The sequence below is a fragment of the Moschus berezovskii genome, chromosome 1 (genome assembly GCF_049115385.1).
Source record: "Moschus berezovskii isolate FMDL1 chromosome 1, NW_MosBer_1.0, whole genome shotgun sequence".
Taxonomy (NCBI): Eukaryota; Metazoa; Chordata; class Mammalia; order Artiodactyla; family Moschidae; genus Moschus; species Moschus berezovskii.
Window position 1 is genome coordinate 134,144,843 of NC_142460.1, and position 13,280 is coordinate 134,158,122.

Genomic DNA, 13,280 nt, shown 5'->3' on the forward strand with positions numbered 1-13,280 from the left:
ATCAGCATAAATCATTCCATTAAAGTTTAGGTATTTACAAACTGTGTGCTTCATTTTTATTAATATAAACCCATCAACTGTGCACTGTTGGTGATGGGGAGCAGGGCATATAATCCAGCCTAAAAATGTGGCTTATCCATAGTTTTCTGATGCTCCAAATTTACATTTCTTTTTACACTCAGAGATAAGCACTTCTGCTTGCACAAAAATTCCGTGCTTCGCTTGTTCCCTCAGTGCCTCCATAGAGCCTGGTCGAAGGAGGAGCAGAGTGCCTGGAGCACAGGGAACACACAATGAACACACAGTGACAGCCGTAACCACCACTGTTACTGTTGTCGAACTTTTCTCATCCTTTTTTTCTTACCCAGCATTTTCCCCACCCAGGTAAACCCCCATTTCTTATCAAAAAGTTATCTCTGGAACCTGTTTTGATAAATATGCCTGAAAATGTGGCGTAAGTTTTCTGATATCCAAAATTCTGTGTACATGTTGTATGTATATATTTCCCTCCCTTTGGCATCATGTGTACCTATACAAGCATGTGTCCCTGGCTTGTCTGCCATTCTTGAATTCCCCTTCTGACTCAGTTCCAGGCAGAGTAGGAGATACAGGTGTATAAATCCACAATTTTGGGGAAACCCACTCAGAGATGCATTCTTGGCTAGAACAACTACCCAATGAAAAACAGGTTTATTCATTATTTCTTCCTTTCATTCTACATGCATTTTTTTGAACACCTACTAAGAACAGCTTGTCTGCCAGCTCTGCTTGGCTTTCATGAGTGATACTCCAGAGATTGCATACAGGTCCTTTTGATTTCTTCTAGTTTCTGGAATGCATAGTGCTGACAATCCCTATGTTAATTAGGAACGTTTAGGAAAGCATTTCAGTCACACCTTTTTTTTTTCTGGATCCCTGATCCTCTTATTAAAGATAATGAGTCAATTTGATTGTGAAGATTACCTATTTTATGGTAGAGCTCTGGTAGCTGAACCTCTACTTTCTCTCTCTGGAAAAGGTGGTATTCAGCTTGTTCACAAACTGGTGGGATCATGTTGAATTGTCTTGCTACAGAGTAGGCTTCCTAAGGTGAAATAAAATTGCAACTGAATTTATTTCTGGTGAGAAATGTCTGTATGCATGAAAAAAATTCATTTTAGTGAAATCAATACAAACCAAGAAAAATCTAAATTGTCAAATAAGAAGCAAAGTGATGACCATCAATTTCACTAAGAAATACCAATTCAGGAAATCCATTATTTTTGGGGGGAGGTTTTGGAATGAGTAAAGTCCAGGGAAAATTAGTCAAAGTGTGAATTATGAACTATTACAAAGAAAACATAGTTTGACTATTTCTAGGTTCCTAAAGAAACAAAACTTAACCAATATATAATATAAAAATGATCTGTAATTAGCATATTATGAACAGTACCATTATTTAATATGTAAAAAAAAAAAACCCTGGCATATTGTGTCATATGTCTCATTAGCTGAGAAACTTACTCTCTTACTACCAAACTACCACCAAATAACATGCTAAAACATGATTCCCATTAGAGACCTGCACCCTCCATGTTGTATTCTGAGCTGATAAGATCCACCTCCCGCCCCCATATCCATCTCTACAATGATGAAATTGATCATAGAATTCTAGTGCCATTGTGATTGTGAAGAAAGTTTGCAAAAGGTCTTACAACTTATACATGATATCTGACAAATAAAAATAGGTACACAATGGTCATTTAAAAATGGAAATGAAAAAAAAAATGGAAATGGAATTACCATGATCTCCATGGCACTCCAGCGAGAAGTTCCCCAGTACATGGCCATTCCTTGGTTTATCACATGTGTCATGGCACGAACAATTTCTATGGAAAGCCAAAGAGATAGCATTACATATATTTTTCAAAGTTATATAGTCTTTTTTTTTCTTTTCCTGCCCAAAGCTTAGATGTTTAATGCAATTATTTGTTGGATTAGTATAATTACTTTGACACTGGTGATAATGTAATAGTCTAACGTAAAATATTGATGGTTTGGAGGTGGATGGTGCTTTTGGGTAAACTAACTTTCCATTTTCAGTTTGCAGCAACAATATGAAATGATATTAAAAAAACAGTGACCACGTTAAGTTCTTCCTTTACTTTTATTGCTTTAGGTTTCCTGGCTGGATAAAAGAACACATGAGTCACCTCTTTCAGAACCTGGGTACCTTGCTCACTAAAGTGAGAAGTAAGAGAAACCATTTGTTTTGACTTTGTAGAATGGAAGGTCATTGAGGATAGAAGTCCTGCCTTTGTATGTTGGATTTACAGAACTAAGCCTCACACAGGGTTGTTGTTTAATAGAGATGACTCAACAACAATGTGTTTAGCAGAAAGATAAACATATTAAATGCTGAACAAACAGCTGAAGCCCCAACGGCTCCCAGTCCACACTGGCACACCCTGTCCTTGACCACTTTGGACCAAACATCATTCTAAGACACCCATGTCATGGATTTCACCAGGACCTCCATGTGGCTCCACCCTGTTTGCTCATCAGCCTCTTTCAGCTTGACATCACATTTCCTAAACAGGAAAATGAATCTCTTCCCAGAGGGATGGAGTTGAGCTAATCCTCTTGGAACCAGCCAATATGATACAGAACCAGAGAGCATGGAGAGCCTCAAGTTCAATTGAGTGAAAAGTCACAGACATGGTTGGGTTTCTTCTACAAACCAGGTCAGCCAAACACCCAGGATGCCAGATCATTTCACATTTTCAAGGGGTTGCAGGTCATGGGCTTTTCTTACCCTACTAATAATACCTGGTAGGTTACCTGTCCTTCAGCAGAATCAAATCCTTGTCTCAAACTTTAACTGAAGAGATGTTATTTTATTTCTCACCAGCAAGCACTGTCTTAATTGATCAGGGACAGGATTTGGAATGAGACAGTGAGGGTTAGGGTCTTAGCTTCCTTGCTTGTTTGACTTACGGAAAGCATTTTAAATTGCCCTTGGTCTTTGTTTGGAAGATGGGAATGCTTTTACTCACCAGCGTCTACCCAACAGAGGCAGAATTTGGCATGTAAAGAAAATATTTTTCCTTCTTGGAGAAAGACTCCTAAATATCAGTTTATTACTAACAACCAAATCTATGAAGATAGTTCTTCCTTTACAAAGCAAACGAGGCACAAAAAGTTACATGAAACGTTTTTCTTGTCTTTAAATGGAAATGAATACGTGTGCTAACATTTCTGGAAATTCAGAGCCATTCCTTAAATATCTGCCCCTGAGTATTCCCTCTTTGGAACTGTCCATTGTTGTACTAGTCCCCTTTCCTTTCACATCCTGTTTCATTCAGAGCTGAGATATTCATTCAACCAACAGGATTTATGAGGAGTCTGCTGTAGTGGGTGCTGGAGATACTGTGGCGAATCAAACATATTGGTAAACACTGACGAGGTCAACAGGGAATAAATGAACCCAAGATGCTCCCCTGTCTCTATTCCATAATCAAGTGAGATGAGCACAGGACGTGGTCCAGGGGCTTGGCCATGTGGGAGTCACCGAGGTCTTGACAACAGCAGGTAGGGTGGAGTGGAGGTTGTGACGCTTCCCATTCCTTCATCCCCTTATTTCATGTAATGTACTAACAGCTTTGTATTTGCCAGGCACTGGGTTCATCTGTGAGTAAGACAGATACACAGCTCCTGGACTCAGGGAGTTTAGAGTTGAGTGGGGAAGATGGAGATGTAAACAAGTAGGTAACCACAAAATGTAATGTGTTATGAAGAAAGCAAATAGGGGGCTGAGATCAGGAATGAGAAGGAAGACGTATATAGTTGGTCAAAGAAGAAGTAATGTTTAGGCATACACACTAAAAAGGGGCCAGTCAGGCGAAGAACAAGGGAAGAGCATTCTAGGCAGCATGTGTCAAGGCCCTGGGGCCGGACAGAGCTTGGTGAACCTCACAAGCCATGGTGGAGGAAGCTGAGTCAGGAAGGAAGGCAGGGCTACAAGAGGAAGCTGGCAGAGGGCAAACCGTGTCTGTTATTCAGGGCTTGATGGGAAGTCACTAATATTTCTAAGTAAGGAAATGCTGATGCAGCATATGTTTCAGAACACTGTCTGACCATGTTGTGAGATGTGGGCTGGAGGAAGCAGAATCATTAGGAGGTTTACTGTGGCATTCCTGGAAGATTGGGAGGTGGTAGCAAAGACAGACATGAACGGATCAACATCTGTTTTGTGGATGGAATCCCCAAGGACTGTATGTGGCAAGGGAGGGATCAAGGAAGCCTGAGGGAGGAGCAGGTTTGGGAGGAAGAGTCAGGGTCCTCCTTCAGTTCAGTTCAGTTCAGTTGCTCAGTCGTGTCCGACTCTCCACGACCCCATGAATCGCAGCACGCCAGGCCTCCCTGTCCATCACCCACTCCCGGAGTTCCCCCAAACTCATGTCCATCGAGTTGGTGATGCCATCCAGCCATCTAGGACATGCCAAAAACAGAGATGCCTGTGAGAGACAGAGGAGTGGTGTCGAGTAGAGATAACTGGATAATGATATGTGAGCAACCTGGGCTGGCGGTGAGCTATTTGCTCATCAACAGTCTATTAACTGTATTTAAATCCATGAGTGAATGAGACTATGTAAGGGAAGTCTGCCCAGAGAAAACAACAGTTTCGAAGAGCCAGAGCAGGAGCTGGGAAGAGTACACTGTGGGGTTCTGGGTCATTGGCAGCCAGACGAGTAGGAAGGAAGCCAGAGGGGGGACATTTGGAATGAAGAATGGAGAGGGCTTGCAGGAGAACCTGTGCCCGAAGATTGGAACATGGAAGCATTTGAATCAGAAAGGCACAGAACAAGGGAGGTCAATGAAGACCCTGAAAAGAGTGTTGTCAGTGTCCTTGGTGTGTTTGGACCAAGGTCAGGCTGGAGCTGACTGGGCATGAGGAAGGGAAAGTATTAGAGACAGCCTGGGTGGACTCAAGTTAGGAAATGAATGGCCAGAGAAAGAGGGCAGCAGCTGACATGGGTATCTAGGATGAAGGAGATTTTTATTTTAAAACTGAAAGATGCAAGAGAAAGCCTATATACCATTGAGAGTAATCTAGATAGAGGATTTAACTGAGGATGTGGGCTAGGAGATTGGGGAGAATGGAGAGGAGAGACTGGACAGAGTGAGATGGAGGACAAAACTCCTGCAGTGGGAAGGACGCTTCAAACAAGATGGCGCGACCCTGGGAGGTTTGGAGAAGTCATCATAGGAAGACAGGGGAGACCCTGTTTGATGAATGGTGGTGCTGGTGGTAAAGAACCTGCCTGTCAATGCAGGAAATGTAAGAGACATGGGTTTGATCTCTGGATCAGGAGGAGCCTCTGAAGGGGAGGGCATGGCAACCCACTCCAGTATTCTTGCCTGGAGAATCTCATGGAAGGAGGAGCCTGGCAGGCTACAGGCCATGGGGTTGCAAAGAGCTGGACACGACTGAGCAACTAAGCACAGCACAGCATAGCACAGTCAATAAATCAAGTGAAAACGAGGTACAAAGTGAGGAAAAGGCGAGAAGGAACAGTTCTGAGTGTGGAAGAGCCTATGCAAGATGCCCCCATGCCCCAGGCACTTCAGTTGAGGGCGATGTCTTTGCTCCCTGATGAGTCTGGCTGCTGACTCTGCAGGGAAGGGCTGGTGGAAGGCAGAGAGGGCTCTGGGAGGAGGAGGCTGCTGCAGAATGCAGGGAGGAATGCAGAGAATGGAGAGCCAGCAGATGGAGATCCATGTGGCCACAAAGTAAAATTTAGTTTAATGCATATTAAATTTGTTCAATTTTTTTTTTAAAGTCAGAGAAAATCCCCCAAGTTATTTAGCTCTCTGACAGAAAGTCATTGTACTGATAGCTGAGGTGGGTTTTTAACACGATTCTACTAAAGGACACTAGAGGGCAGCATTGTTAAGAAAAAATCAACGGGTGTCTAAAAGCTTTTACTTGACTACCACGGAAATGCATTTTTAGAGCATCCCAGTCAGAGCATCAATTCTGAGTGGGGAAAATGACGTTAGGAAGCTCATAGAGCATTGCTTCCACCCGCCTCTGGAAAAGGACAAGCAGACAAACAAACTGATTCAATCTGGCAGTTCGGGACTGAATGTGGCTCCCGCTGCCCAGACTCCCCGCTTTTCCAGGAAGCCTCAGCACGTGTGGTTCTCAACCCTGACTGCACGCGAAAGGACCTGGGAAGCTCGGAAAACGACACTATCCGGGCTCCACAGAAGGTCTATTATATCAGAATCTCTGGGGGGGAAGCCAGGCATCAAGATTTTAAAAACTCATCCCAGATGATTGCATGTGCAGCCTGGGTTTAGGGTCGCTGTGCTTGTCTACACTGCTAGTCCTAAAGTGTGGCCCCTGGACCACTAGCAGCAGCCCCTGGAAAACTGTGAGAAATGCAGGTCCTAGGGCCTCACCCCAGATGCTGTGCTGTGCCGTGTGCTTAGTCGCTCAGTCGTGTCAGACTCTTTGCGACCCCGTGGACTGTAGTCCACCAGGCTCCTCTGTCCATGGGGATTCTCCAGGCAAGAATACTGGAGTGGGTTGCCATGTCCTCCTCCAGGAGATCTTCCCAACTCAGGGATTGAACCCAGGTCTCCCGCATTGCGGGCAGATTCTTTACAGTCTGAGTCACCAGGGAAGCACCCCAGGTGCACTGAACTTCAAATTTTGGGCTTGGGTGGGGCCCAGCAGTCTGTGTTTAAAGCCACTCATAGACAATTCTAGTGCAAACTAAAGATTAAGAAATGGCAACCCATTACTAGTATTCTTGCCTGAAAATCCCATGGACAGAGGAGCCTGGTGGGCTACAGTCCTCAGGGTCGCAAAGAATCAGACACAACTGAAGCAACTTAGCACACACACAAAGGTTAAATCGCTGATTTGTACCATCCCCACGATCCTCGCAGGTGACATGCATGCATGTACATAACCTTGTATACATTGTAGTATGAATTAGAATCAAACCTGAATAATTTGAAGAAAACACAGAAGCCCAGGCCTTTGTATTATTTTCAGTTCAGTTCAGTTCAGTTCAGTCGCTCAGTCGTGTCCGACTCTCCGCGACCCCATGAATCACAGCACACCAGGCCTCCCTGTCCATCACCAACTCCTGGAGTTCACTGAAACTCATGTCCACAGAGTCGGTGATGCCATCCAGCCATCTCATTCTCTGTCGTCCCCTTCTCCTCCCGCCGCTAACCTTTCCCAGCATCAGTCTTTTCCAGTGTATTATTTTCATTAGCTCTCAAATCTCAGTGTTTGAGAAACACTTCTAAACTATGGGAAAACTTGGTTAAATCTTTCCTATGCACTGCTTTCCGTGCTGCTGCTGCTAAGTCGCTTGAGTCGTGTCCAACTCTGTGCGACCCCACAGATGGCAGCCCACCAGGCTCCCCCGTCCCTGGGATTCTCCAGGCAAGAACACTGGAGTGGGTTGCCATTTCCTTCTCCAATGCATGAAAGTGAAAACTGAAAGTGAAGTTGCTCAATCGTGTCCGACTCTTAGCGACCCCATGGACTGCAGCCTACCAGGCTCCTCTGTCCATGGGATTTTCCAGGCAAGAGTGTTGAAGTGGGTTGCCATTGCCTTCTCCAGCTTTCCATGTTGAAACCATCATTATTATTTAGCCCACAGTTCACAGACAGCTCTCTCTTATTTCCTGGATCCTTGGCACAGAACAGACTATGAAAGCTACAGGTCGAGTTTGTTTCCCTGAATATCCCATTCTCGTCTGTGAAGTGAGGATGTATTGATCCTGTGGAATTCTTTCAAAGCTTGACACGAGATTACATAGACCAACTGGTGACTCTAAAAGAATAACACAAACTGAGTAACAAGGAAGCAGGATGTTTCTTCTCAAATAAGCTCAGATTTTAACATTTTATTTTATTTTTTTAAGTTGTTATTCTTCATTCAGTAATGTAGGTCATCTCTGTTTAAAGATACATATTTTATGTGAAAGGACTAAGTGAAACTACTTATTTTGAGTGAAAGAAATTTGCTGATAAATATGTTTACTTTTTTAATTGGCCCCCATGACTGAGTAACTAAAGCATGCAGAAAATAGCTGTTCACGTTAAGCCTTTTTCATGTGAAATTTTCCCTAGAACTTTGAAAGTTGTATGCAAGTTGTTATACTGCATAAACAATAAACCATAGGGACTAAAGATACAAATAGGCACAAATCAGTTTTTTGATCAAATAAAATGTACTAAATCTGGCCATACAGACACATAATGATAAAAACAATAGAAACCTTAGAGATAATTCAGGGAAGTTTCTTCTTACTCTAGATGAGGAAACAGGCTAGGAGTTTGTTGTTTTAAGGCATAATTGAAAGCTCAAATGTTATAATTATAAATATTTCAGTTATGCTTACAAAATGCTGACAGTAAATACACAAAATAATAATTGTAACATAGAACATTATTTCCAAGTCGCCTGTAAATGTGTTATCATCCTTTCATGATTTAAAAAATAGAAAAGAAAGAAGAGTCCCTAAATAAGCAAAGCACCACTTTCAAACACTAACATGCTATAGGTTAATTCACAAATATTAGGTTTAACCAAACACAATTGCCATTTTTAGAGGCCAAAAATGGTTGATCTCTTTCAAGGGGAGTGGACTGCAGTGGAGGCTGGGGTACTGGTAGAATGTAGGGACTTGGTTTCATCAGAGGAGAATTTTTACTCCAGACCAGCTGTTTGTTTGTTGTTTATCTAACTTCAGTTATTTACTTATTTAACTTCAAAAGCTTGTGGTGGTGGTTTATATTCATGCTCTGTGACTTAGAGGTTTTCTCCTGGAACTCTGTCAGTCATTTACCATCTTGGCTATGGAGAAACCTCTCCCAGTGCTCAGCTGAGCATCAACAGATAGAGGACCACCTTTTATCACTGGAATGGAAACCTGTATCCATAAATGGAGTGATGCCATGTTTAGCCTTAAAGGTTTGCCTACTGTCTGAGGACAGACCTGGCTCCATCTGCCTCCCAGAGCACACAGGAGACTCTGGGTTCTGGGTTTTGTCTCATTCAGTTCAGTTCAGTTCAGTTCAGTCGCTCAGTTGTGTCCGACTCTTTGCAACCCCATGAACCACAGCACGCCAGGCCTCCCTGTCCATCACCAACTCCCGGAGTTCACTCAAACTCATGTCCATCGAGTCGGTGATGCCATCCAGCCATCTCATTCTCTGTCTTCCCTGTCTCCTCCTACCCCCAATCGCTCCCAGCATCAGAGTCTTTTCCAGTGAGTCAACTCGTCGCATGAGGTGGCCAAAGTATTGGAGCTTCAGCTTTAGCATAAGTCCTTCCAATGAACACCCAGGATTGATCTCCTTTATGGACTGGTTGGATCTCCTTGCAGTCCAAGGGACTCTCAAGAGTCTTCTCCAACACCACAGTTCAAAAGCATCAATTCTTTGGCGATCAGCCTTCCTCACAGTCCAACTCTCACATCCATACATGACCACAGGAAAAACCATAGCCTTGACTAGATGGACCTTGGTTGGCAAGGTAATGTCCCTGCTCTTTAATATGCTATCTAGGCTGGTCATAACTTTCCTTCCAAGGAGCAAGCGCCTTTTAATTTCATGGCTGCAATCAGCATCCGCAGTGATTTTGGAGCCCAGAAAAATAAAGTCTGACACGGTTTCCACTGTTTCCCCATCTATTTCCCAAGAAGTGATGGGACCAGATGCCATGATCTTCGTTTTCTGAACGTTGAGCTTCAAGCCAACCTTTTCACTCTCCTCTTTCACTTTCATCAAGAGGCCTTTGAGTTCCTCTTCACTTTCTGCCATAAGGGTGGTGTCATCTGCATATCTGAGGTTATTGATATTTCTCCCGGCAATCTTGATTCCAGCTTGTGCTTCTTCCAGCCCAGCGTTCCTCATGATGTACTCTGCATATAAATTAAATAAGCAGGGTGACAATATACAACCTTGACGTACTCCCTTTCCTATTTGGAACCAGTCTGTTGTTCCATGTACAGTTCTAACTGTTGCTTCCTGACCTGCATACAGGTTTCTCAAGAGGCAGGTCAGGTGGTCTGGTATTCCCATCTCTTTCAGAATGTTCCACAGTTTATTGTGATCCACAGTCAAAGGCCTTGGCATAGTCAATGAAGCAGAAATAGATGTTTTTCTAGAACTCTCTTGCTTTCTCCATGATCCAGCGGATGTTGGCAATTTGATCTCTGGTGCCTCTGCCTTTTCTAAAACCTGCTTGAACATCTGAAAGTTCACGATTCACATATTGCTAAAGCCTAGCTTGGAGAATTTTGAGCATGACTTTACTAGCGTGTGAAATGAGTGCAATTGTGCGGTAGTTTGAGCATTCTTTGGCATTGCCTTTCTTTGGGATTGGAATGAAGACTGACCTTTTCCAGTCCTGTGGCCATTGCTGAGTTTTCCAAATTTGCTGGCATATTGAGTGAAGCACTTTCACAGCATCATCTTTCAGGATTTGAAAGAGCTCAGTTGGAATTCCATCACCTCCACTAACTTTGTTCGTCGTGATGCTCTCTAAGGCCCACTTGACTCACATTCCAAGATGTCTGGCTCCAGGTGAGTGATCACGTGATTATCTTCATCGTGAAGATCTTTTTGTCTCATTACTGTCACGAAGTTGGACATATTCTCCAACCTTGCTAAATCTCAGTTTCTTCAACACAAATGACCAGACTGATATTAACTGAGCATATAATAACTTATATTAACTTATGTCCTTATAATAACTGTTTCAGTTCAGTTCAGTTCAGCCGCTCAGTCATGTCCTACTCTCCGCGACCCCATGAATCACAGCACGCCAGGCCTCCCTGTCCATCACCAACTCCCAGAGTTCACTCAAACTCAGGTCCACAGAGTCGGTGATGCCATCCAGCCATCTCATTCTCTGTCATCCCCTTCTCCTCCCACCCCCAACCTTTCCCAGCATCAGAGTCTTTTCCAGTGAGTCAACTCGTCTCATGAGGTGGCCAAAGTACGCAGTTTCAGCTTTAGCATCAGTCCTTCCAATGAACACCCAGGATTGATCTCCTAATATTTTCATCTTTATTTTATTGATGACGAATCTGAGACTCAGAAAGGTAATTGCATGGGCAGGTTCTCAGAAGGTAGTATATAAGGCCACTTTTAGCTTTGAAGTTCTGTGATTAGTTATCCTGCAAGGCTCTGTGCATAGTACATTGTGGGAGAAGGTAAGCTGGGGACAAAAAAAATAACAGGGCATTCACTTAATTGACTGCCTTGTATGTGTGTGAATGCGTGATGCCTTGTGTGTGGGTCTGTTCATCCCTTTGCATTTAATACATTGATGACTATAATTTATGATGTGTATGAATGACTTGACTATATAGAGCTTCACCATATTTGGCTGCAAAGAAGATAATCAATCTGATTTTGGCATTGACCATCTGGTGATGTTCATGTGTAGAGTCTTCTCTTGTGTTTTTGGAAGAGGGCGTTTGCTATGACCAGTGTGTTCTCTTGGCAAAACTTGGTTAGCCTTTTCCCTACTTCATTTTGTGCACCAAGGCCAAATTTGCCTGTTATTCCAGGTATCTCTTGACTTCCTACTTTTGCATTCAGTCCCCTATGATGAAAACGACATCTTTTTTGGGTGTTACTTCTAGAAGGTCTTGTAGGTCTTCATGGAGCCATTCAACTTCAGCTTCTTCAGCATTACTGGTTGGGGCAGAGTTGGATTATTGTGATATTGAACAGTTTGCCGTGGAAATGAGCAGAGATCTATACAGTCAGCAAAAACAAGACAGGGAGCTGACTGTGTCTCAGATCATGAACTCCTTACTGCCAAATTCAGACTTAAACTGAAGAAAGTAGGGGAAACCACTAGACCATTCAGGTATGACCTAAATCAAATCCCTTACTATTATACAGTAGAAATGACAAAAGATTCAAGGGATTAGATCTGATAGACAGAGTGCCTGAAGAACTATGGATGGAAGTTTGTGACACTGTATAGGAAGCAGTGATTAAGACCATCCCCAAGAAAAAGAATTGCAAAAAAGCAAAATGGTTGTCTGAGGAGGCCTCCACTGTAGCTGAGAAAAGAAGAAAAGCTAAAGGCAAATGAGCAAAGGAAAGATATACCCATTTGAATGCAGAATTCTAAAGATCAGCAAGGAAAGATAAGAAAGACTTCCTCAGCGATCAATGCAAAGAAATAGAGGAAAACAATAGAATGGAAAAGACTAGAGATCTCCTCAGGAAAATTAGAGATACAAAGGGGACATTTTATGCAAAAATGGGCACAATAAAGGACAGAAATGGTATGAACCTATCTGAAGCAAAAGATATTAAGAAGAGGTGGCAAGAATACACAGAAGAACTATACAAAAAGTATCTTCATGACCCAGATAATCACGATCGTGTGATCACTCACCTAGAGCCAGACATCCTGGAATGCAAAGTCAAGTGGGCCTTAGGAAACATCACTATGAACAAAACAAGTGGAAGTGATGGAATTCCAGTTGAGCTATTTCAAATCGTAAAAGATGATGCTGTGAAAGTGCTGCACTCAATATGCCAGCAAATCTGGAAAACTCAGCAGTGGCCACAGGACTGGAAAGAGTCAGTTTTCATTCCAATCCCAAAGAAGGGCAATGTCAAAGAACGTTCAAACTACTGCATAAATGCACTCATCTCACACAACTGCAAAGTAATATTCAAAATCCTCCAAGCCAGGCTTCAACAGTACATGAACCGTGAACTTCCAGATGTTCAAGCAGAATTTAGAAAAGGCAGAGGAACCAGAGATCAAATTGTCAACATCCGCAGGATCATAGAAAAAGCAGGAGAAATTCAGAAAAACATCTACTTCTGCTTTGTTGGCTATGCAAAAGCTTTTGACTATGTAGATCACCACAAACTATGGAAAATTCTTCAAGAGATGGGAATACCAGACCACCTGACCTGCTTCTTGAAAAATCTGTAGGTCAGGAAACAACAGTTAGAACTAGACATGGAACAGCAGACTGGTTCCAAATAAGAAAAGGTATACGTCAAGGCTGTATACTGTCACACTGCTTATTTAACTTATATGCAGAGTACATCATGAGAAATGCTGGGTTGGATGAAGCACAAGCTGGAATCAAGATTTCTGGGAGAAATATCAATAACCTCAGATATGCAGATGACACCACCCTTATGGCAGAAAGAAAAGAAGTAAAGAGCCCCTTGATGAAAGTGAAAGAGAAGAGTGAAAAAGTTGGCTTAAAGCTCAACA

General features: G+C 42.8%; 1 protein-coding gene across 2 annotated transcripts in view; it reads right to left on the reverse strand.

Annotated features, from left to right (window-relative positions):
- The window catches only part of KCNAB1 (potassium voltage-gated channel subfamily A regulatory beta subunit 1), a 450,018-nt gene that overhangs the window by 19,942 nt on the left and 416,796 nt on the right, over positions 1-13,280 (reverse strand). For both annotated transcript variants that reach the window (XM_055411178.2, XM_055411184.2), the window contains exons 9-10: positions 1,783-1,868; positions 964-1,084 (exon numbers count right to left, since the gene is read on the reverse strand). In XM_055411178.2, coding sequence (XP_055267153.1) covers positions 964-1,084; positions 1,783-1,868 — 207 coding nt within the window. The remainder of the gene's footprint in view (positions 1-963; positions 1,085-1,782; positions 1,869-13,280) is intronic.